A 26160-nucleotide genomic window follows, 5' to 3' on the forward strand; every position below is an offset into this window, starting at 1 on the left:
CTCCCCTAAGGTTGATTTGAATTTACCAATAATCTTAAAGTATCTTTGAGTTTTGTGGTAGTGCTGTTTTTCGGTCTGTTTTTTTTTCTTTTTTTTTTTTTTAAGAGATGGTTGGAATAAGACCTTAGTACTAATACAATACAAGTGTATTTTTATATGCTACATTGTTTATGAAGTTGTATAGCTACCTATTGTAATTGAAACTAAATAATAAAATATGTGGGTTTTGTGGATGTGCTGGATACACTATTTAAAGGATTTTTGAGTATATTTCTCTGTGATCAAGACAATAAGTTGCATATAGAAATATTCTCATAGTAGTTTTAGTAAAGTTATAGCATAGGTATTAATTCTAGCTTTTCCTGCACTATCTGCATGAAGTCTCTTGGTGATAAGCCTCTGAAATTTGAAAGTACAATAATGAAAATAAGCTGTCTCTTCTGCTGCCACCTACACACTGTACTGCATGCTACTCTCAAATAACTGCATTTTGAAAACATTGGATGATACCAATGATGCCTCTTGAAGAAGCAGAAAAGCTTCTGAAGTTTAAGGTGATTATTGTAATAGTTAAATGATGTTCAAGACTTAATAGTGAATTCAGAAACAGTGGTCTTTGTGTGATTTATCAAGTCTACAGACACTGAAAAATCAGCTGGAATTATAAATAAAATATTTTTAAATAAAAAAATCTATTAAAGTGAAGCTGTGAGGTAGCTGTGTGTAATGTTCCAATTTTAGATTTTAAGTTTTTATTCATCTGTTCTGTGCTCTTCATGTAGATATAGATGCATGCATATTTTAAGAGTTGTAAAAGTATATTAATCACAGATTCAGGGTAGAAAACACTGCTTTGAATCACACTGGCAAAGCAGAAGATGGAAGTGTATATAAATAGTAATTAAAAGCTTTTTAGTACTGTATGGGTAGTAAAGAGTATAGAACTTACTGTTCTGATAATGATACAGTGTATTGTGGTATGGGTTACTTTAATATAGGTTAGAATTAAATTTTTAGGAGAATTAGTTTGAGATTTGTTTTTAAGTTCAATGCTATGAGTTTTTTCATGGTTTACTTACTGTAAGAGGAATGGGAAAATGGCATTTAATATTGAATTAAGACAAACAAATCAATTTCCATTCTGTGACTAGTAGCCTTTATCTTTCTGGGCTTACTATGATTTTGCTTGTTTTGAATTTTATTTAGAGAAGCATTTCAGTACCGTTTTAACTGCTAAAATTTTGGAACTTTTGGTTTCTTGGTTTGTGTTTCTCTGCAGAACAGCATTTTTCTTAATAGTTCTTTTTAAAAAGTGTTGTGATCAGTGGTATTGTTTTGCTACTACTCAGATTTGTCTGGTATTCTAAATCATTGAAGAAATAAAATGAGTAGCCTTTTTAGTAAAATATTGATTCATTCCTTTGAAAAATTGTCTGCTACCACTGCCRCAGAGTTAGCTTTTTTCAGTCTGAGAAAGTAAGAATTCAGAGCTAAGTTGGCTTAGCTCAAGTTTTCTACCAAAGGGCCTATACTTTAAGCAGCTGAACAGGGATCTGTAGCCCCTGTTAATCTACGACAAAGGCAGAGAGCTGCTAAAAGAGTTTTCAGCAGAGTTTGTGCAGCCGCACGGTGGAGGCACCGAGCTGATGGGAAGGTGTGCGGTGCGGCTGATGGTCGGCTAGYTCAGCCCGTCCACTGGGCCTGCTGCGGGCAGCGGCTGCCCGCCCCTGCGCTGCAGCAACTATTATGCAACTCTGTTCCCAAACTTTTATCAACTGTTTGCTTTAAATCTGGGCAAATATAAATTTATTTGCTTTAGCATTATTTTAACAGTATATGTACATAGGTATATTATGCTAACCTTTTCTCCAGGTGCACGTGAAGGTGGGAGGAAAGGAACTCTCCAATACTTAGAATCATGAAAAGATTTTACATATATTTAATTATAGCAATTCCTATCCCTTATTTTAACCACACTAATTTAAATGTTGTTTAGTGTAGCTTTTCTACACAGAGTTCACAGCAAAATCCTGACACCTTTTCTAGTCTAAAAAAGAAAAAATTACTACTTTTATTTCAGATTAAATRTTTGCTTATGTTTCTCTCTACCCAGAATGATTTTTTCATCTGTGTAGGCTAAGATTTGCTGCCTCTGTTTCTTTTTTTAAGCATAATTGTTCTTCAAATATGTATCTTGAGTTGTTCAAAATGAAGCAGTTCCTATGCTTGTCCAGTGCTTCAGCTTGCATGGGCGTATTTGTGCTACTTTTAAATTAGTGATCTTGGGTACTGATAGCAGGAGCTGCAACTGCTGCTGCTGTGTAGCAGTCTCCTGCAGTGTTTCTCTAGCACTCTGAAATGGCACTCTTTGGATATATAAGGCATAATTATGCAGGATTAATGAAGTTGTATCTACCTGAATTGCAGTCATACTTCGACTGTTAGTGTTGAARGTGTACTCATCTCTTAAYTTTCTGGTATAGACTCTTGCAGAATCTGTCTTGCCTACTGTTTTCCCAAATCTTGATATTAATCACCTCTTTCCAGATATTTTTTAATTTTACAACTATGAATGGAACCAGGCTTTCAAACTCTTTGAGTTTGGCTGCTCTGGTTCCRGTAATAGTGTATATGGAAAAGAAGGGATGCTGGAAATGCTTACTCAGTATTTACAATATTATTACAATACATAGTGTGTATTCTGGGAAGGAGTAATACTATCATCTGAGTTTTCTGATTTGGCAGTCTTGTTGATGGTTGTCACGTATTACAGATTTTTTTTTGAAGTTGTCATATTGTTTTTGAGTGGAATATTATTATATGAATTATGGGTAGGATTGTGATCTTTTTTATCAAAGCATCTCTGAATATTCTAATAAAAGCCTCTATCCTTGCCTGTGCTTTTAATTAAATATGTATTGTATTGTAAAGGATGGGATTTATGGGAGTAAAATAATTAGCAGATACTTTTTGGAATATTCATAGTACTGTCTTCACTATTTAATTAGCTGACTTTCCTTTTTCTGGAGCTGGTACWTATATATGGACTTCTCAAAGAGTAATGTATATTTTGATTTTTTTTTCAGATCTTTTTTTATTTTATTGGCAGGAAGTTGAACTGATTATTTTGTTGCCTTTTAGATCAGATTCAGCTGTTGCTGAAAGTGTTCTGGTTTAGGCTAATTACTAGTTCATCTCAGACTACAGAAAACTTAAGAGTTCGAAGGTCTTGTAGTGGAATCGCTCTCATAGAAAGGCACTGCTCCTATCTTGTGATCCCTCCTGGAAATCATGTTTCTCACTTTCCCATGAATTCTTTGCAGTTTTCCTCCAGCTTTTCAGGCTGAAGGAAAGTCATAATGTACCATTGCACTGCACTACACTGGAACTGTAAATGATGTAAATACAGTAGCAGTGACTAGAAAATTGGGGCTAATTCTCCCCAATTAACTTCTTCCTGGCTTCCTGTTAGGGCACAGCAGTACAGAAACACCAGCACGCAGGTTCACTTTGTACAGCAAGTGTGCCGGTGGGATGGGTTGTTGGGGAAATGCTCAGGCTGATGTGCCCGGGGTAGTGCTGTGCAGGGCGCCCAGCAGGAGCAGGAGGCAGTTCTCTGCTCTAGGCACTCGCTGCGAGTGAATGGTTGTGCCCTTCTGCACTTCAGTTTGGGGAGATGTGAGAAACCCTTTGATTGCAAAGCAGTGCAGTGCACAGTGTAGGAACAGAAGTTTGTGTCCGGTAGCAAATCAGAGATGGAAGGAGGAAAGGAATGAAGAGAGAAGCTCCCTGTGACTTCCCTTTGCAAGTGACTCTGTTCTAAGAAAAATAAGTCAATTCCCAAATTTAGGTTTGGCTCTGTGGTGGTTTTAATAAATGAAGCTGGTCTAAGTGTATGCATAGGAAGATGAATGTGAAGATTTTACGATAATTTCTCTAAATCCCAAATGAATTTAATTGTATTCATCTCAGAAGATAAAGACTTTTAAGTGCATTAAAGTGGGGGGAAATTTTTGTTATATTTAGAGTTTGTAGGTGCTGGTAAAGGGGTGTGGGTGTATTTATAGCTCCTGTTTTAAGTGTAAAACAAAGGTGTGGTACTCACTGTCCTTGAATGTAGCTTCATGTTTTCCAGTGAATAAACAGTAGAATGTAAACTAAATGAAGGCAAAGCATGAGAGAAATTATAGGTCTAACAAAGTATCAGGGAAGCTATTACAGGTAAGACAAGAATCTGTAGAGCAAATTACTAAAGAGACCTTGTGCAATCAGATATACATCTAGTGTTTTGGAATACTGAAGGGAGCAAAAAAAYTGATCTGTCACTTAACCAGGAGTGTAATTTGTCCAAAAACCTAGTCRTCTTATCCATTCTTTACCTCCCCTCAAAAAAAGGGAGGAAAAGGGAGAAAAATAAGTGCATAAAATCAGTTCCAAAATTAAATCCAGATTATTCACATGACCTTTTTTCTGGAGGTGTTTTTACTTTTATTTGAGTGCATCTTAAGTTAGTTGTTTAGCCATGTGTGAGATGCTTTGACAGAAAAGTCTGAGAGATCTGTTCAGGCAGAGGCAACAACTTGAACATAGTATGTTGCTAAATCAAGGGTCTTTTTGAATATGTTTTATAATGTTAAAGATGTAAARAAGAAGGAAAATTATTAGGAGATGTGCTATAAATGGGTAGTTTTCAATGTTATGTGTGTCTGAAGGGCAGTTTGCAGTCCTGTGCAGTCCACAGTTTGCAGAGCTGTGGAATGGGAAAATGTTGACCTAAAAATAGACATATTTAATAACTGGAAAAACATTTTACATCAAAGCATCTGCTTTCACAGTGCCTTAAGATTTTCCTTCCTCTTCCAGAAAATGCTGGGGCAGAAGAGATGAGTATCCCTTTTGCTAAGGCCTAGAACTGCCTGTTGAAGAAAATCCTGACCAGGCAATATACGAATGGCCCAAGGAAGCCAGCAAATTGATATTCAGGTTTTACATGACCTGCGACAGAAATTTCCTGAGGTACCTGAAGGTGTTGTATCCAGATGCATGTTACAGGTCAGTGTTCTGTTTATGATTGTGTATGTAAGAGATAATGCTCATCTTTAATGTTAACTAGTCATATGTGGGTGGCTGTCTTGAAAGCAGATTATATTTGTATCATTTAAAAATGGAAAAAAATAAACAGCCAACTTGTTTATTTTGCAGAGCAAACTAAATGTTAAATTGCCTCTCTTTCCATATCTAATGAGGATCGTTCCAAGGTGAAGCAGTATGTGCATGGAGAGTACCATCTTGCCAGTCAGTATGCTAGTGCCTTTTGGCCATCTCAGGAGCCAAAATGAATTGTGGCAGAAGGAGAAATGCAAAGCCAGCTTGTATCTAGGAGGGACAATTAAGGCAGTACTGCATGAATGAAGCTTTTTTTGCTTTGAGCATCAGGGCAGGTCGAGAAGTAATTTTGCCACCCAGTCTCCGTCAGACATGGAATTAGCCTTTGCCTGCGCCCGGTTTGACCCCATGCTTTCCTCTCCACAGTTCCTTTGGCCAGCAGGGCCAGTGCGAGTGGCCTTGCACACATTTCACAACAGGGAGTCCTTGAAGAGTGTCAGGCAGTTACACAAGTTCTCTGTGTTGGATTACCCTATATGAGGCAGGACTAGGTCGTTGTAGCTTAGCATTAGCCGTGTTAGATTGGGTTGATAAGACGTTATGCTTCTGCCCTGTGCTTCCTTTGGCTTCGGCTTTGGCTTCGGCTTCTGGATCGGCTTAGCTTGTTTTATTTTAGCCTTGGAGTCAAAGCTGCTAATCTATTTTATGGGTTCCTTCTAGGCTTGGAACTAGTAAAGCATGTTTTTCTGGTGCTGCAGTTAGTGCTAAGGCCTGCCAGATCAGCATGTCTCTTTCCTGTTCTGACACTGTCGATATGCTCATGTACCCTGTATTTTATACCACTTCTGTTTTCTATATCATCATCATATATTGGTTAGTTATATTGGCAGATGAATTAATATACCTGTCTAAAGCTTGAGGAAGCATGTTATAGGGGCACTTTTGAGTGCTTGGAACTAACAAATGCTGATAGGCTTTCATAACTCTGTGCACTTAAATGTGTTTGCTTTGCATTTGCCAGTGATTCCCACAGCACCTGTATTGACTGTTTTTTTTTCATTATCCAAGATTTTCCAGCCTTTCAGTACTCTGGATAATAGAGTATTGCCTGAATAGTCATGTTGATCATCAGTATACACAACTTGATTGGGAAAAAAATGAGCCATGAGTTTCCAGAAGCTAGCCATGTCTGGACTTTTGTTATGACATTTGTGCCTAGATATRGTTATGATGTTAAGAATGTTGTTTGTCTTTTCATGTATATAAAGAGAGAGAGAGAGACAGACTGTATAAAGATTATATATACATCAAAATAAAGACAATACTTTGTATATAAATGTATTTATATATACACACACGTACATACGCGCACACATGCCTCCAGATAATGTTTTTTCCTTTTTGTATCATAGATAGTAGAAATGTGAATTTGTCAGTTTATTTGTATTTTCAAGACTTTATCATGACTCTACATTCATACCAGAGTGAGAGTTTGTGAAAACTGTATTTCTCAAAAAAATTCCTTGATCATTCTTAATTTGCAAGAGGGCAAAATTCTGCTGGGGATTTATGAGGTTTAAGGTTTTCGCCAACCCTTTCCCTCTAAATATTCAGCTGGAGGAAACTGAACCAAACCATAGACTGCCTGTATTTGTTCTCAGAATTTTATGCCACTGTCTTTATATTTAATTCTCTGGAGGACTAATCTGTAATTTTTATATGACAAGTACAATTTTGTTCTTCTAACAAAAATTGCTCATTGAGTAGTGTTGATGGACTAGACAGTGAATGCCTCAGTCTTCATCTTTTGGACATAGCTCTTGATAGAGTTAAAAGTGAATGCTGGGTTCTTAATACACTCAGCAGTCTTTGTAATATTGAATGTAGTGGGTATTTTTTTTAAAAGGGAGCCTTGAAGCTATGAGGAAAAGATGTTGCTCATCACAAACTTTGAAAGAAATGGGAGGAGAGTTTGGAGTCTTGAAGGGGGGGAGCTTTCATGAATGAATTTTAAAGAAAAACTGATTCTGGGTAATGTTGCTTATATGCAGTATTATTAGACTGACTCATACACTAGAAACTTATTTAAAAACATACCAGTTTAAGCAAGGTTGAACTAAGACTCGCCAGCAAAATCTTTTCAGATTGGTTCTTTGAAATTTCGTGAGTTCTTTTTTCTGTGATTCAGCGAGTTTCTAGCTTTTCTAGCTATGCTACCACTTTAAGTTAATTTAAAAAAGAATTTAAAAAACCTTTTTAAACCAGGAAATTTTGAACTAGGACTGGTGGTAAAGTTTGGAAAGCAGAATCTGAGAGCACTTCTGCATCTGTTTGCAATACTACAGGAACACTGCCTGGGTCCAGAATTCTGTAACATAGTGGAAAGAATTTCTGATAAATGTAGTAACTATTGTTTAAGTTAGATTTAGTTAAGTACCTTTTCAGATACAAGAAAGGCTTCATTTGCTTTGCCTGCAACTCGTGATGGCAAGCATCACATGGTAGGGTGAATTTGTTTTTAAACTAGGAAGTATAAAATGCCAAAAGAAAACCTGAAATAAACAGAAAAAATTCTTCATATTATGAACTGTGTAGGAAAATTATACACACCTCAGTCCTTTGAAATTTTTTTAGAGAAATCTTTTTAGCATGTTTACAAAGGAAGACTTGTATACAGTATTACATGCCTAAAAAGAAAAACTTCAGTAGATACAGACTATGAAATTCTTGAAAGTGAATAGCCCGCTATCTAAAATACGCAAACAAAATGTAGTATACCGAAACCAGAGGACCAGCAAAAATTTAGTAAGATGAAATTTAAACCACGTGTGATTTTGTGTGTGTAACATATTATTGTTTTCTTGGGCTGTGAATGCCTTGAGTGTTCCTGGGAAGTTTTGCATCCCTCCATTCTTCCCAACAAGCTTCCTATATTCAGTTCTCCCCTCTCCCTTGCCCTTCATTTCAGGGTCTCGCTGCAGCTTCCCCATTCCCGGAGCATTGTCGCCCATTATTCTTTTCATGTCTAGGGCATTTTGTAACCACTTGCTCCTCGAGCCTACATCCTGTCCTTGCTTCCTCATTTCCCTCCAACATTCTTATTCTTTCTTTTTTTTTCTTTCTCTTTCAGGGTGCCAACATTTTAAACTCAATTGAGACATGGGCAGAGCTAAGATGAGGGGTATTGTTATGCTGGAATATGCTCAATTCTGCCATCAACCGGTTCTGTGATCTATAAAGAGCTAGAAGCGGTTGAAACTCTGCCAACCAGAAGATGCCGGGGTTCCATGTGCCCCTGTTTCCCCTTTGAGTTCTCCAATTTGCTCATTGACGCCACTGAAATTTTGGGATTGATTAGATGCAGTCTTAAAAAAAGAAAAAAAAATTGTCCAAAGAAATGCATTCAAGTTGAATGTAAGGGCCTTACAAGGTTGGCCTATTCCTTTTTTGTTTGGTATTTTTGGCCTTTCTGTTAATAATTTTAATTCACTTAAGTTCATGTAAAATTCTTCCTCTAAGGTCTTTCCAGCTTGTTATTCTGTGGCAGCCTACCTCTGTCCCTTTTCTGACTCCCTTTTCTCCTTTTCAACAAATACAAGGTTATTCTTTTCTTACTCACCCACCATTCTAAGTTCATTACCCTTCTTCACGACTAACTTCATTTGATTTCTTTGCCCTCTYGTGCTTGTTCCACACTAGAACCAATATGCATACCATCATTTGACCCATTTCRTATCTCTCAAGACTCTTCTGCAACAGTTCTTAGCCATAATTGGCTAGTTAGATGGCCTTCAGGGAATCCTGATATTTTTAAGGGTTTTTTTTTGTTTGTTTTTTTGTTTTTTGTTTTTTGGGGTTTTGGTTTTTTTTGTTGTTTGTTTTTTGTTTTTTTTTTGTTGTTTGTTTTTTGTTTTTGTTTTTTTTGTTTGTTTTTTGTTTTTTGTTTTTTTTAAGAATTAAGAACTGCATCTAGCCTGCATCAAGACAGTTTTGGTTTTGTGAGTGGAATTTTGCCTTGTTCTCCCACTTCTGTTATGTTCTGTCTTTTTCTTCTTTTGTTAAACATTTTAGAGACAGTCTCGGTGTGCCTGAACCTCTGTCTGTGAGCACTCATCCTGGTTGGAGGATGACTGCTACTGTCTGCTGCTTTAACAAAGATAACTTCATACAAAGCATGTAGCATGGATTAATTTATCTTGCTTGTGTATTCTTTAAACTTCTGATAATTTTTTTTTACTCTATTGCATATGCATTTTTCTTGTGATCACCTACATTCTTTCTAGTGACTGATTTTGTGTATTGATACGCATTTGTTTAGTTTTAATAGTGTCTGGGCCATAACAGGTGCTTTTTTTGACTGACGATATTAACCTTTATTTCTTCAGATTTTTTTGTAAGAAAAGTAATATGAACAGGGCAGAACATTCTGAAATGCTATCTATGCATGTTCATTCAAAAGTCCTTATGTGGAAAACTAAATTGGGGAATCTAGGTACAATATTATTAAATTTGTGGACACACAGAAGAGGTATCAGCAATTTACTACTTAAATATTCTTAAAAAGCRTATTAGCTAGGTATAAAGTTGGGAGTTTATTGTTTTAAGTCATCATGTTACAGGTTTTGTAGAGTAACTTTATATAAATGCGAGTATATTTTTGAAAAAGCTTTGAAAACAGTGGTTTAAAGTGAACATTCGAATGTCTCCTGAGTTTTCCATTAATAGTTTTGTCTTGTGAAAAAGCAATCATGTACTGTATATGTATAAACTGAATTTTTATGTAAAGTTTAAGCTGTGTAGTCCTGTACAGCTTTTCTCCTGGTCTGCATGTTTCTTCTCATAAAGTTTACTGCTTATCTGCAGCAAGAGTTAACGTATAACAAGTACTGAAAAGTTTGGGAAAACATTTTGAAATGAACATGTTTGTTTTTAAGTTATTTACCAGTAATATACAGGTACTGTGAAACCATTCCTTCTGTTATTTTTCCCCCTGAAGTCAGAAACTTGGTCATTGCTGAAGATTATTCTGAAATTGGGGAGGCATAGCAAAAGTATTCGTCAAAGGTATATCATACTGTGTATGATATACTGTACTGTATATGTATATCATATTGTGTTAGCTTATCAAGGTCCAAGATCTCGCTGTCACTACTTCAGCAACCATGCAGACCTCCATCCTTGGTGCCAATGACTGAATCACAGTTCTCAAAATAGTAAGCTTCACATGCAAGCCCCTTGTGCGTGTGYAGCACCTGTGCTGGCAAACCACCTAAAGCTTTCTATGTGATGCTGCATCATTAACTTTTCAATGATGATTCAATGAATATATATCTAACCATGACAGTATTTTATCAGTAACTTCAAACTTTTATGTCTCTTTTTATAGAATAACAATAATTTGGATGCCTGTTGTGCAGTTCTCTCTCAGGAGAGCACAAAGTATCTCTACGGTGAAGGAGACCTAAGTTTTTCGGATGATTCTGGGATTCCTGGACTACGAAATCACATGACATCTCTTAATTTGGATTTGCAGTCACAGAACGTGTATCACCATGGAAGAGAAGGAAGTAGAATGAATGGAAGTAGGACTCTAGCTCACAGTGTTAGTGATGGACACCTTCAAACCAGTCAGCCCAACAATGAACTATTTCAGCAGGAACCACAGACAGCACCTGCGCAGGTTCCACAAGGATTTAATGTCTTTGGAATGGCTAATACAGTTAGTACTTCTAATCCAGGACAACATCTTGGATTTCACCTAGGCAGCAAGGGAGTATCTAACTTGTCTCAGCAAACACCCAGATTCAACCCCATTATGGTAACTTTAGCCCCAAATATTCAGCCTGGCCGCAATACCCCTACATCTTTGCACATACATGGTGTACCTCCTCCTGTTCTTAACAGTCCACAGGGAAATTCTATCTATATTAGGCCTTACATCACAGCTCCTAGTGGTACAGCTCGACAGACACAGCAGCAGCCAGGCTGGGCATCTCAGTTTAATCCCATGCACCCTCAGCAAGTCTACCAACCTTCTCAACCAAGTCCCTGGACTACTCTTCCTACATCCAATACTACGCCACATACCTCATCGCAACACTCAACACAGCCAAATCAGCAAGGCCACCAGACTTCTCATGTCTATATGCCTATCAGTTCTCCTACTACTCCACAAGCTCCTATGATTCATTCATCTGGTAGTTCACAATCATCTACTCATAGCCAATACAACATTCAGAATATATCCACAGGACCTCGCAAAAACCAAATTGAAATCAAACTTGAACCACCACAAAGGAACAGTTCTTCTAAGTTGCGCTCAACTGGCCCTCGCACCTCCACTACTCCCTCTTCCCTCAACAGCCAGACATTAAGTAGAAATCAGCCCACTGTTTACATATCGGCCAGTCCACCAAATACTGATGAAGTGATCACACGCAGTCAACCTAAGGTCTACATTTCAGCAAATGCCACAACAGGAGATGATCAAGTTGTGCGGAACCAGCCCACGCTTTTCATATCAACAAACCCTGGAGTATCTACAACTTCTAGGAATATGTCTGGTCAAGTAAGCATGGGTCCTGCATTTATTCATCACCATCCACCCAAGAGTCGAGCAGTGGGCAACAGCACCACTGCAACCTCTCCTCGAGTGGTGGTCACGCAGCCTAACACAAAATATACTTTTAAAATTACAGTTTCTCCAAATAAGCCCCCTGCAGTTTCTCCAGGGGTAGTATCCCCAACCTTTGAACCTACAAACCTTCTAAACCTTCCTGATCACTATGTTGAACCAGAGGGTATCCAGCATCTTGCTGACCCTGTTTTAGCACATGTGGATAGGATCAGTGATGCACGGAAATTGAGTATGGGATCTGATGATGCTGCCTACACACAAGGTAATATTCTTAATGTCCATAGTAGAGATTTTAACCAGGTTGTCAGTTCAGCACGTAGATTACAGAACAGAAAGAAACAGTTGATGGACCTTTGTGATGTTAATACAGTATCTTCAACTTTAGCATTCCTAAACATTTCTTAAATTAAAAAAATATATATAAGCAAGTCTTTTATGCAGCTTCAATGTTGAAGACTTGTAATTGGATATTTGGAGATAATTCATCTTTTTATCTAAAGTAGATATGTTACTTGGTTAATGAATTTGAGTCATAGCATCTTTCTTCATTTCTATGTTGTCCTGAAACAAACATCTAAGCTTGTTCAATTTGTTGTGGCAATTTAAAGTTACAAGTTCACTGACAGATTTTTGAATCAGTTGATATTCTACTGGATTTTTCTTTTCTTCTTCTTGTAAGTGTTATTTAAGAAGCCAGAAACAGATTTCAAAAGCAATTAGTGGAAGGAAATGTTTGCTTCGATGTTTACTTGTGCATACTTGACAATAAAATGCTTAATGTTCTGGTACTTATTTCTGCTACATAATTAAATGCAAGAAGAAACCCCACATCAAAGAAAGCTGTTTTAAATGATCACTGGTGTAAAGGGAGGATAAAGCTTAAAATATATGATACAGCAACCCAATTCATTAATCTTTTTACTTCTGCTTGCATGGTTTTGTTACCAGTTTCAAGGCTTATGCAAAAAACCCTCGCGGGTTAATAAAGATGTCAAGTGAGTGTTAGAATGAGTCTTTGGACTTAACAACTAAATCAGTATTAAAAATTGGCTTGTTCCAGGACTACTATAAGCATTCTCAATTAGTTTAGCCTTTCTGTTTTGTGTAGGTACAGTGATCAGGACAGTAGAAACCTGGTCCACATCTGGAGTACTATAGTAATGAGGTAAATAAAAACCTATTATAACTTCTCTGCTACTGGAGGTAATCATATCTTTGGTGAGATAAATCCCACCCTAACTCAAATGTCTAAAATTTAGTTGTCCAAAGCAAAAAAAACTAATCGTCCTAGATTGTCTTTTTTGAGCAAGGGAGAGTTGAAGAACTTCAGAAAGTGATTTGTCTGTGGATGAGTAAGACAAATTGCCTTTTGGTGGTAGCATTTTCTTCCATTACTGAAAAGGGAGACTTGGCTGTATGTTTTAGTCCTAGAGGACTTTAGATGTCCAGAAATGAAGCAAGATGAATCTCATCCTTACTCTTTTAAATATATCATGAACTTGGCTCTCAAGCACCATCCACGATAGCTACTCATTGTGGGAGGGTGTCCCTTTCTCCTGTTCTGACTTTCTGATGGACTGACTTCTAGCAGGTTGAGCGCTGCATCTGTCAGCCTGACAGCAATGGCTACTGTAGTCTGACTTCCTGCACAATTCTACAGGCTGTAGGGTATCAGCATCCAGTTTGTCAATCTGAAGCAAGCATGAGGAGCACATTTCTGCTGTGTAGCCTAGAGATCAAAAGCGTTGGCTGGCATGCATCTACTGTGGGGTCCAGTTCCTAAAGCTAACATACAAGCTTTCCTAAAGTTCCTAAAGCTAACCCCAGCTTTCAGATCAAGTGCAGGTGTGTGATGTGGGCTGTAGCATTCTGTCTTTGTGATAACCTTTAGAAAACACCTTATTTTTTTTCTTTGTATCTATCACTACTACATGAAGTACACTTGTGCTTCTGAAGTATTTTACATTTAGAAACATTTAAGTTTCTGGTATGTTGTCTTCAATTTTGTTGCATGAATTGCAGTACTTAATTTTTGTTTTACATCTGATMTTTCAGAATGTGAGAAATAGGTGATTGATGTATCGATAAGACCTTGATATCTAGAAGTCCTAATTATTGCATCAAAGCTTGGCTCTCTCTCTTTTTTAATACTTTTTGCACATTAAAAGTGTTCTGAATTATCTGAGACTTTTGATCACTAGGCCATGTTCTAAGCTGCTTATAGTTTTGTCAGACTGTGTACAGAAATCTTCTGTGCTAAATGCTTGTCTCAATTTTAGTCAGAACAGATGAGTAGTTTCTCTGGAGACTCTGGATTAAAGAAAAATACGTTTTCATCAACTTTTCCATTTCTGCCCAGAATGCTCCTTATTTTGGCAGATAAAATTGCAACTGGCTTGGGATAGAAGGAATGCTGTAGGTGGAATTGCTTTGGTGTCAAAGGACATGTTTTGCTTTGTTCCAGTGAAAAAAATTCATACGCRTAGTCCAGCTCAGGAGCAAAAGAAGGTGTGTTAGACCTATCTGAAGGTGCTGCTGCCTGCCACTACAGTTGTTCTGGTGAAAAGCAGAAGAACTGATAGCAGGAATATTCCTTTCTCTGTTCCATCAYCTGATTCCTATCCAGACAGAGGTAGTGTCTCTTACTAGAATGCTTAGGTATGAGTAGCTGAGCTTGATGGCAAAAGGCAGGATAGGAACAGTAATCTCAAAGCATAATCTGCAATAAGGATTTCAGATTGGCGATGAAGTAGGATAAAGAGAGCTCCAGTCTTGTCAAGAGCAAAATGACTCTTGGCCATTGGAGGGTTCTGTGCTTCTCTCAGAACCTGTGGCAGTCGTCGATTCAAGAATACCATTCTGCTGTCAGCCTATACCCATGAGACTCTCTGGTAAAGCTTAGGGCTTGTCTGCTTGGTAGTTTGTCTAAAACCTACAGTTAATTCCTTGGTTAGAGTGGGAGATGCTTCTTCTGTGAATCTGAAAAATCTAAACCACATTGACTCACAAGAAGGTCGGTTTAGTTCTGAATGAAATTCATTTTTCCAGGTTTCTTGGAGGTTTATCAGATACAGAATTACACCTTTCATAYGTATGTATGCAAGTTACAAAATCATGAAATCAAAGATCTAGAAATTAAGAAATTTCAGAATAAGAGTTATCTGAGGAGCTTTATTTCAATTATGATCTGTATAGGTTTTTCTGCTTTTTTTTTCTTTGAGATTACATTCCTGCTTTTCTCCCATGTCTTTCTCTGCTGTTCTGTGCAGTGACACAGCAGGTAGTAGAAGGCTGCCACTGATCTTTGTCTTGTTTGCTGCCAGACTAAGAAAGTCTCTGTAACCGAACTGTTCAGAAGCAGTTGCTAATTGTATGGTTCTCTGTGGGATTACAGCTTTAGATCCTGTAGACTCACTTGTGGAAATGTTGACAGCACTCATCCACTAAAGAAGTCAGTAAGAATTGATATTAATGCTACTGGAAAAATAATGCTGGAAGCAGGCCTGACAGGACAGCTAAAATGGATAGATTTTGATGCTAATATATTTAGTATCAGTTCCTTACTATCAGTGCCTCATTACTTAGCAGAGATTTTAATAGATAATATAATTAATTTTTATTGCTCTAAAGTGCCTGATGGATGAACAACATAGATCCTGTTAGAAGCTGACAGTTCCATACTCAGAAAGAGATCTATATGTTCAGTCAATATGCATGCAATCATAYGTTGAATAGTGAGACTAAACCATTGTTTAGTACTTTATTCTCTCTGTATAATGGAAAAGATAGGCAATCCTMTCAGGAAAATGTATAACTACATCATTAAATTCCTAACTCAATGTTTCCATACTAGAGAACTTAAGTAGAGGTCTCTTATTTCAATGCTACTTAGCTTTAGACTGTCTGACATATTTTCTTTTCTTTTTTCCCCCTTTAACTAGAGAAAGGGAGAGGATGCATACTTACAGACTTAATCATCTCTACAAAGTTTTTTTTTTTTTTTTTGTAAACATACTAAACTAGTTTCTTCATTTGTTAACTTGACATTTTTCACAATTCTCGCTTTTGTTTCTTGGAAGTTTTTAAAGTTTCTAAAAAGAAAAAATGATGCAGGAAACATTCTAATCTGTACAGTTTTTTTTTTTTGTTTGTTTGTTTTTTTAAAGGACTTGAGTGGAATAGCACTGTACCCTGTGCTCCAAGAGACCTTACCATTCATTGCATGATGTGATTTGAAAAAACATACTGCTTTATTTTGACTCTATAGATCAGGCCCCACTCTTGCCTAGTGCTGTATTTTAAAAATTGAGTGAAAAGCATATTGGAAAGACATAACAAAAGTATCAATATAAACTGTTAAAATCAGTTAAATGACAGATTTTGTGCACTTTAAAATACAGATTTTGAAAATATGCACATACACAAGTCTGTCCTCAGTGTTTCATATACTTGCTGTCACTAACTACCAGAATTCTTTTACTCGTAGKTCTCTATAATAGAATGAAATTATTTAGCGTTTCTTAGAAACACTTAAGATAGCAAAAGACACTCTAAAACAGTAATTGTTTACCTTTTCTCAAAGCATCTGCAAATCTGCTTATGTACAAACTTTCAATTTTACAATTATATTCAATACTTGTTTGAAAAGATATCTAGTAAAGCAGCAATAACCCTGTGTCCTCCAGAGTTTCATGCTCCCTTTATCTATGGTCCSCAGTCTTTGCTGTAGAAAGTGTATGCTTTGAATGAGAAAAACAGTGGCATCTGCCAGAGAATTAATAGAATCAAAGGGAACCATTCCCACCAATTTGATCAATGTGAAAACGCAGAAATTGAATGTGCACACAGTGCCCTATTTGCACATAATTAAAAAGCCAAACATGAAGTGTGTTCGGATTGTAGTACACTAATAAGGAATCAAGGAGGCAGACCTTGTACTACTTCTGCTAGCAGGCTTATAAATAGCTTCTCTTTAAGAAAGTCTAAATAAACAAGTGTAAGCCTGAGCCTTTCTGCTTGTATTTCAAGTTAGCCAATGCAGAGCAAACTTGGTTGTGTCTGTGCTACCCACTTAGACAGAGGCTCATTTCTACAAGCAAAATGGTGCTGTCAAAGCACATTAAATGCCTCCGGATGGACAATGTAAACTAATGCTTGCCGAATAACATTCAATTCAGGGATGTGCTTTATAGTGTTTTGTTTGCTAGCACTTTCATTTGCTCTAATCAACACTAGAGGGAGCTAAAAAATTACTTTCTTCTGTTAATACATAGTGCAAGAGAGAAACAAGGGGGATTTTCGCCCCCTTTTTTTTCCCACAGTTGCCAAATCGGTAGTTAAGTAAGTTTATCAAATATTATGTAAAAGCCATCACTTGAAYCAATGGCTTGTCAGTCCCTTTTCCAAGTTATTTTTAATAATGGAAGTTTGATATAACAGTGTCAAATGGTGGTTGTTCTCTAATTATAAGAGTAATTTTGTTATGAGAGTGCAAAGTTCACTGGGATTTTAAATTATGGAATAGTCAAAATAGTCACTAAGCTGACAGGAGCATGAATTGGATTGTGTTTATAAAGTGACATGAAAATGAAAAGCAGATAGGCATCTGTCAGTGTCTTTCCATAATGAAGCCCCCAAACTTGGAAGATGTTGAAATATAAAGTTGCATTTGCTTTCTCTTTGCAAGAAGAGCTAGAAGAGAACAAAGAATGCAAAGTCTTCCAAAGACGCAGCCTTGCCCTTAGTCTTACTCTTAAATGCGTGCTATAAGGTGTCCTGGGCRTATTCTGACAGTGCTCTTCTCTGTGTACCTTGTGCGATTTGTTCGTAGATAATGAACAGCCTATTTTAATAGTTTGACACGTCTACGCAAGGATCCCGAGTCTGTTTTGTAGAGCACAGCTATATTGCTGTAGATCAAGGACCAAACCAATAGCCTGGACTYTGAGGAGGTCACCTAACAGTAATACCAAGGCAATGAAAATAGAAGATTCTACCTAAACGTGGAAATCAAATGTAGAAGGAAAAAGGTTTGTGCTCTCCCAGCAAGAGTAGGGGTAGAGTAGACTTGGATTTTCTTTCTTCATAGTTGCAGCTACGTTTGTTGTTCTTTAAGTTCAGAAATGGAAAAAAGTTCCTTTTTTCAGTTGTTTCTGAAAGACCATTTGAGAGAGCACACTGTATTTTGAGACTCCTTACCTGATCTGAATTCAGTCTTGAACAAAAATCTGGATTTTGTTATTTCAGTTGTCACGTTGTTAAACTACATCAAAGCACAGCTGCAGCTTTAACCATAGTGTGGCTAGTGGCTGTTTGAATAGGTCTGTAAACATCTCTAAATTGAACAAAAAGAGAAAGGAAACTGCACTGTCGTTTCARTATCTTTAACATATGACTCAAATGAAGGCCCAGGCTGAATCTGGCTAAGGCCTTGCGCTACTATGACATGGTGCAAATAGTTTGGCATGGTGCCTCTGTTTGAAGAACCTCTCAAAGACAAAATACAATGCGTGAATGAATGAATGGGCAGGAATAGCAGCAAATGGCAGTTCTATCTGCTGAAGATATGGAAAGTCTCATCTTTTTGATAAATTTTTTTTCTTTGTGGCTAGTGAGAGAACCTAACCAACCAAATTAGAGTATGTTTAAACTTTTCATACCAGAAGAAATTGTGATAAATTAAACCTCACATGCCAGCAAGAGTCTTTATGTGTGAGGCAGAGATCCAGTGTTTTTTTTTAATACCTGGCGTTGCTACTTATTAATAATTTCTGCAGTGCTTTAAAGGTGCCAGTAGTTTCTGAAACCGGTTACAGTCCAAATGGATTTTAGTTATCTAATGAATGAATGAAGATACACGAGTTGAAATGATTGTTTGGTTTATTTAATGAGATTTTTTTTCATTTACATAGAAAGCAGTTATTGCTTCAAGCAATGTTATATACCCGTATGGTGACATCTACCTTTAATGAAATAAACTTTTTGAGTATGAATTTGTTAGCATATTTTGCTACTTGTGGGGKTTTTTTTATAGCTTTAAAAAGTTGTGCTTATATGCTAATTTCATCATTTCTAAATTAGGTGTCATTCACTGTGATTTTCCTTATGAATAGTAAGCAGCATCAGAAGTTAGAAGCTGAGCTAATCATTCTGCACAATAGTTTAGGGATAAATTGGCATATACACTAGCCTCTGTGATAAGTATAGCTGATGTTTACCAGCTGTGTTGCTTGTAGTGTTTTCTGACTTGGTTTCACTTGCTATAACCTGCTGTGAAAAGAATACTGGGTTGTGTTTGATTCCCAATCATAATAAAAATCAAAATCTCCATTCGTACCTAGCATATATTGCATTCTATAGCAGACGCATCTCTTTGGGAACAGCTTTGTACTATGTGTTTGACAGTGGTTGGGTTGAATACAACGCAAGGAAGTGTTTGATTTCAGTTTCTAGTAGTCATTCTGGTAAAACATCTTGAAAAAGAGAATTTGAGGGTGTGTGTTTGTTTTATAAATTACAGGTGGTTTTTTAGGTGATCGTCTATTACGTTGGTTGACTTTTTCATTGTATTTTCTCGTATTTTAATGCAGTGTGCGTTTAAATTCCTTTTGTCTTATGACAGAGATTTTTCTTGTAAAAAGAATGGAAAAGTAATCTGTGGAAATATTTTTGTCTCTATTTTCCTTTGAAAAAAATACTAACTTTCATCTTTATCTGATGTTGCCATGTAAAGGATAATAAATTAGATAAAATGGGACTTTATGTATTGCAGCTTTACTGGTACACCAGAAAGCGAGGATGGAGCGACTTCAACGAGAACTTGAGATTCAAAAGAAAAAGTTGGATAAACTAAAATCAGAGGTTAATGAAATGGAGAATAATCTAACACGAAGGCGCCTGAAAAGATCGAATTCTGTTTCTCAAATTCCATCAGTAAGTTGAAACGCCTGTAGGCTATAAGCTTAAACCACAAGCATGGTCTGTCATTAAAAAAAGATTAATTAAATAATTTGAATTTAGTAATTGAATTTAGTTATAGGTACTATACCTAGAATTACAGTGGTGGGCAGCATAATTTAGAGGTTAAATATGTTTTATTTAGCCACAGCCTTTCAGTCCACCAACTGCTTTGTGCAGTGTTGCTTTTAAAGGTAGTCATAAAAGGTTTTTATTTGGTAGTCTTTCCTGATGTTCTTAAAGGCCTGGTGATCTAAAGGTTGAGACTGCAATTATTTTTTATTCTTTGTCAGTATACCAGTCTCAGAGAAACTAGTTAATACTCCAGCTGTCAGTGCCAGAGGGTATGCCAGTGATCTGGTGGACTATTGGCTGTGCTCTAACCACAATCCGGAATTGCTCGATCAGCTCTGAAGTCTGATAAGAGAAAATTCAGTGAGTCATTGTAAGGGAAGATTCTTTTGTCTTCACTTCAAAAATAACTAAGTGCTGTCCACCTACGTGTGAATGATAACTGATAATAAAATGGGAAAAATTAGTCTAACAGGCAGATTTATTTTTTCAGCTGGAAGAAATGCAACAGTTAAGAAGTTGTAACAGACAGCTGCAGATAGACATAGATTGCCTAACCAAAGAAATTGATCTTTTTCAAGCAAGAGGTACAGTATGTTCTTAGTACATCAGCAACTGTAAACATTGATTTTTCTCTCTCTCCTTTCACCGGCTGCATGTTTCCAAAGCAGCTGTGTTATAAATGATGGATATACACTATTTGCAAAATTATCACGTTAGTTTGAATGAAACTCTGAAAGTAATTGTATTCTAAGCCTTTGTTGGCTTTATTATTTTCCTAATCTCACTGTCATTCCTGTCTCATTCTTGGCTCAGAAGTGAGAAACTTGTCATGCCATTTATTTAATAAATGTTGGAAATAGTCTGCTTGGTTATTTCAGTATCAAAGTGGGGGGAAGTAATTCTCTAAATGATATAACCATGTATATGTGTTTCTCTAATCTTTCTCTTCTGTCTTGTAGTCAGCATCTCTAGTTAGCAAATATAAAATGCAGCTGTAACTTCCACTGCGTGCTCTTGCTTCCACCTTCCTTGTCTGCAGGAACACAGGCTTTGGTCATGAGTGTGAAATTAGGACACAGCCGAGCCAATCCACAGGCTGCCAAAAGGGAGGTCCTTCTCTCTCTCTGCTCCTTGCACTTACCACTTAAAGTGCTCTTGCCCTGTATTAGCTTTTAGACCCTTTGCAGAGCTGATTCCGCTCACTAATCCCAGAAAGTTGGGTTGCTGGAAAAGCCTGCTACAGCTGATATGTGGGAGAGGCACAGGAAGGAACAAATGGGGTACCGAGAGAGAGGGACTAGTACTTTCTTTTTTTGGCAGCAAAAAGTAGTTAAATCAGTTATGAGCCTTGCAGGTTCTCTTTCAGACAGTGTACTTGCAGATAAGGAGAAAGTAAAACAGGTGTACTGAAGGTACACTGAAAAATCTGCCTTCCTGTTAGGTGAAAATCACGTAAAATCCAATACTCAAAATGCATATATTGATGCTTTTATATCTGTGTGTTCAGGCTATGTTTCAGGTGTTAGCAGTTCCAGTAAGTATATAGTATACTGCGTAATAGACACACACCTCTTTCAATACAGTTACCATATGAAAAAAAAAGTTTCAGGCAAAATATCTGAACAAAATGCCTTGAAATGAGAAAGTGGAAGAAAAGGGATATTTGAGGAGTTTGGTCTATCAGCTAAGAACAAGGGAGTAGGAGTCAGGGCTCCTGGTTTCTGTTTCTGTCTTTACTTTATATTGTATATTTTAGAAAATAAAATTCTTTAAGTGCATTGCTGACACCACCAATGTCTCATTCATGTCTACATTGATACCTTGATGACAATAAGTGAATAGTAGTACTATCTCTTGGAATTACTGCCAAAAGAAATGATCTGCTTTTGTACAAAGTTTCTTTTAAATACTGTTGCATTTTCTTCTTCGTTTTTAGGACCACATTTTAATCCCAGCGCTATTCATAATTTTTATGATAATATTGGATTTCTTGGTCCAGTGCCACCAAAACCGAAAGGTACTGTACCTGTTAAATTTGGTTTTCATACTAAAATCTGACATGCATCTTACATAGTGTTCTTTCCTGTGAATCTAGTTAAAATGTTAATCATGAAATAGATTACTTTTTCAAAAGCTTACAATTTTTCCTGTTTTATTTGCATTGAAGGTAAATATACTTTTATATGCTTTTGTTTCCTCTCTGTAGACACCTTTGAGAAAGAGAAGTGTATTAAATACAATGTGTTTAAAGATGGCTTATATATTGGGAGGTAGTTTAAGCAAATGGAGAAATCTATTTTTAAAAACAAACATAAGATTTATTGCTTAGGGATGAGAGGAACTTGCAGAGAGGACTTTATCATTGTTCTTGGTGAAGGGTGGATTTATTTATATGTACAATAATTCGGTTTGGTTACCCAGACTGGGAGGATTTTATGGCTCCTGTAAAATTTGTATTAATTTTACATTGAAACCCTTCATAGTAGTTTTAAATACAGCTTTAGGTAGTTGTAGAAGGAGAGGGATGTTCTCCTCTACATATTATATTCCCAAGTTCGTTAGTCTTAAATGTTTTTTCTCTTTTTGAGTTTTGCATTTTACTTTTTTTGCCCTAATAGGATGTCTAACAAAATAGAATAATTGCCTCTTGTGTGTTACATAAAGCAGAGAATGGAGTTAAACCTGTTTGCAATAGCATGTTATGACCTATAAGCAAACTGTCAGATGAAGAAATTGCAAAATGTTGCTGTCCAGTATTTCTGTCCAGGAGGTTTCCCATGTAATATAGGTGTGTGTGTGATCAGTTAGCAGTAACTGTCCTTACAGAATCTCATCTTACAGGCTTCTGACCATTCTGTATTTTCAAAATGGCCTATGTAAATTGGTATTTTTGTTCTCCAGACTATTTGCAGCTCCTCCAAACTGCTGTTGTCATGCATGCATTTTAAGTTTGCTATGCTTCTTTATCCAAGCTGTTAGTGAAAATACTGAATAAAATCAAATCTATATACAGTTGTATTAGACATGTTGTTTTACAACTGAACCATGAGAAATCACTGTAAAAAGAATTTATGAAAAGTTCTGTAAATAATGTTGTTCCCTTTACAGTACATAAATCTAGATACTATTGCTACTTTCCCATCAAAGAGGAAAATGAGTTTTAATTGTCTGTGATTAGTTGTTGACATTCACATTGACTCATCTCACAAATTTGTGTTCAACAATTTGATAAAATCTGTTTTGAAAATTTGAAGTTAACTCTGGTTTCTCTAAAGCCTCTCTTAAAGAAAGAAAAGATTAAAGTATTAGTACTACTTTTTAGCTCCTCAGTAAATTTAAAAATAATAACCAGATTTTTTTTCACTGTTCACAAAAGAATGATATATAATTCTTTTTGCAGTTGTGATATGAATCATTGTAGTTCAGGAAGTTGTCTCTGTCACTTTGCGGCAATTGTAGTAGGTGGGTGGTTGCTAATGAGATGTTCTGAAGTTGAAATAATTTGGTAAGAGACTTTGCTGCAGTTGCCTAAACCAGGAACCCTTAACTTCAGAAGTCACTCTTTGTCATCTTTATTCTTCTAAAATAGTCAAAGATTGTTTTCTTGCATATCATACAAAAAGATGCACTTGTAAAGAGTGCTACAGAGCATAACAGAGAAAGACACTGGCTTGCTTTAGTGTATCTGACTACTTTTCTGACTTGAAGAGCAGCTCCTGTTAGTCTCTCTAGGGTCAAAATGTTAAATATGTCAAAAGTTAACGGAGCACATACTTCATGTGATAAGAAATTTTAGACTGCTCCATATTGTCCTTTTAAGTTTTGTGCATGTTCCCCATTTTAATTTCTTCATTTTGTCTCGTTTGCGTATGACAACTTTAAACTGAGACCAAAAGGAAAGCAGGGTGAAGGGATGGGAAACTTGCTTTTTGTAATTTGAACATTTGCCACTTGACTGAATTACCAAGCTGTTCTCAAGGAGTGGTTAAAAGCCACCTCTGTCACTTGTAACAACTACGCAGTTCTCAAGAGCAAGACAGTTCAAATCATCTCAATTTTTTTTCTGTGGTGTTCTTGGTTATAACTACTTATCTTCTCTCGTTCATGCCGCAGATCAGAGGTCCATTGTGAAAACACCAAAGACTGTTCCAGACACAGATGAAGATGAGGGAGCTCAGTGGAGTTGTACTGCCTGTACTTTTTTAAATCATCCGGCCTTAAATCGCTGTGAACAGTGTGAAATGCCCAGGCATTTCTGAGCCAACAGGCCCATTATCTTCTGTAAATTATAGCAAACCTACAAGGAACTGTCCAGTCATTGAGGGGCAAAAAAGCATTTATGCGTAGGATTTTTGTAAAATTGAAGGTGTGACAAGATGGTATTTTGCTAATGTTAAATGTCAGCCCACAGAGCTAGTAATACCTCAGTGTTGTGTCACAGGCAGTTGAAATTCATCGGCTAAAAGGTAATCTGCTGAAAGACTCAGTTGCCGGCTGCCTAAACCGTGTACAGTATTACCAGTATTCCAGTAATACACACCATGTTCAGTGCTTGGGTGTTGCCCATCCTCTTTTGTGCCCTGATGTCACTACTGAATTTTGACAGGGGAAAAGAATAGAAGCTAGAGTTTTTGTTCTCAGAGCTTTCAGTGAAACACTACATGCACAGAGGAAATCTAAAAGGAACAAGATTTAACTATTTAAACTATTTGCTGCCACATGGTGCCTTTGATAAAGGGAGGAACTTCACAAATCAGTGGTACTCTTTGCCTTGTCTTCCCTGAAAACATCTCTGTGAAGCCAAAATCAGTACAATCACATCTAAAGATGAAAAGGAAAAACTGCATGCGTTGTCTGTACAATACACAGTGAAATACCCCCAGAGCTTTTCCTACTGTACATAGCTCTAGAGCCTGCTTTAAGTGATTTCTTTTCTTCACCTTTATTATTTTCTTGTACTTCTGTATGTATAGTGTAATAGTCTTTTTGTTAACTTTCTTTTTTTCCCTTTAAGTGATTAAGCACGATCATGTCCCTTTTTTAAGCTTTTTATCTGAGAGAAGCGATGCCTTAAAGTAAGAGCATTAATAAGAAACTATGCACAAAATAGCTTTCCTCTGCTCATTCTGTACATTGCTCTTGTAAATGCTGATGATCTGTGAAGACCTGCAGATGCAGCGTGGTAAAAATGCAGGAAAAGTTGGAAGAGTTATGCATATAGTTCACTCTGTACACTGAGTTTTACGGTGGGTGACACAAGGTAGTATTTTGTCTGGCACAAGGAAACTTTAAACTAAGAAACTTTCAACCCACCAACAGATCAGCATCCTGTTTAAGCTTGCTTCATCTGCTGGGTATCTTGCAGACTCTTGAAGAGAGATTCATTGGGGAAGTACATACAGTGCCAAAATCAACAGCAGCAGCAGCATACAGCTTTGTTCAAGAACTTTAAATGCTTTCCTGTTTTGGCAGCCAGTTTCTAAACCTGACTTTGTGTTGAAGTCTCATATTTATAGAAAACAAGGATAGCAATATTTAGGACAACTGAAATAAAGGCTGGAAAAGAGAAATCAGACTTGAACACTGAAGCAACCTCAAGCATCTCTATTTTGATGTTTTTTTTTTTTAAGGAAAATATTCACGTGATCAGGAATGTATGTAACTGAGATCAAGAAAATGGAATTAAAGTACAGTATGTATGAAAGACAACACACCAAGAATTATGTAGCAGCACTTAGAGTGAGGCTGGAGGGAGTGCTAACAATGTAGCAAGGGACAAAGTAGACTGTCACCCACTGTAAACATTTGCCAGTGGACATTTTTATTAGGAATTTTACAAGTGATCTATGTGAATGCACAAAGGCCTTTGTTCTGAAGGCTTTGCATATTTTTTTATATGGGAAGAAAATGCCAATCCCAGGTAATTAGGCAGTAGACCCAAAGCACTTGCATTCAATGCATTTTGTTTATAAAACGAGGCCTTGTTTTTCAGCTTCATCTGCAGTTCTATGTGAAGATTGACAAATCAGTTTTTACCTGTTTTATTAATAAAACCTAATTTGGATATCTTGAGTTGATGGTTTTGTGATTTAGCTGGGTAAACTGTCTTTGTAACAGATAAGTTATTTATAAAAATTAAAAAAAAATTATATTCTATTGTTTGTTTTCGTGATTTGTTTGCTTTTTCCATGCTGTGAAGCAGCAAAGTATTCAACTAAAAATGTTTTAGCAGTATTAAAAATAAGTTGATTTCCTATGATCACAGGTTTTTATTAAGCCTTTGTTTTATTGAAGCTTGTATCTTGCCTCCTATGCATTATTCTATTAATGCTATCCCTGTGTGTGTGTGTGTGCGCGTGCGTGTGCATGTGTGTGTAAGGGATGTA

General features: G+C 36.7%; 1 protein-coding gene across 3 annotated transcripts in view; it reads left to right on the forward strand.

Annotated features, from left to right (window-relative positions):
* The window catches only part of TAB2 (TGF-beta activated kinase 1 (MAP3K7) binding protein 2), a 68267-nt gene extending 42429 nt beyond the window's left edge, over positions 1-25838 (forward strand). For all 3 annotated transcript variants that reach the window (XM_085310650.1, XM_085310666.1, XM_085310658.1), the window contains 6 exons: positions 4864-5052; positions 10493-12005; positions 19515-19675; positions 20265-20358; positions 21711-21791; positions 23888-25838. In XM_085310650.1, coding sequence (XP_085166776.1) covers positions 4951-5052; positions 10493-12005; positions 19515-19675; positions 20265-20358; positions 21711-21791; positions 23888-24033 — 2097 coding nt within the window. In that variant the 5' untranslated portion in view covers positions 4864-4950 and the 3' untranslated portion in view covers positions 24034-25838. The remainder of the gene's footprint in view (positions 1-4863; positions 5053-10492; positions 12006-19514; positions 19676-20264; positions 20359-21710; positions 21792-23887) is intronic.
* The last annotated feature ends 322 nt before the right edge of the window (positions 25839-26160 follow it).

This window comes from Rhea americana, unplaced genomic scaffold (assembly GCF_003343005.1).
Source record: "Rhea americana isolate MKP2758 unplaced genomic scaffold, rheAme1 scaffold_108, whole genome shotgun sequence".
Lineage (NCBI taxonomy): Eukaryota > Metazoa > Chordata > Aves > Rheiformes > Rheidae > Rhea > Rhea americana.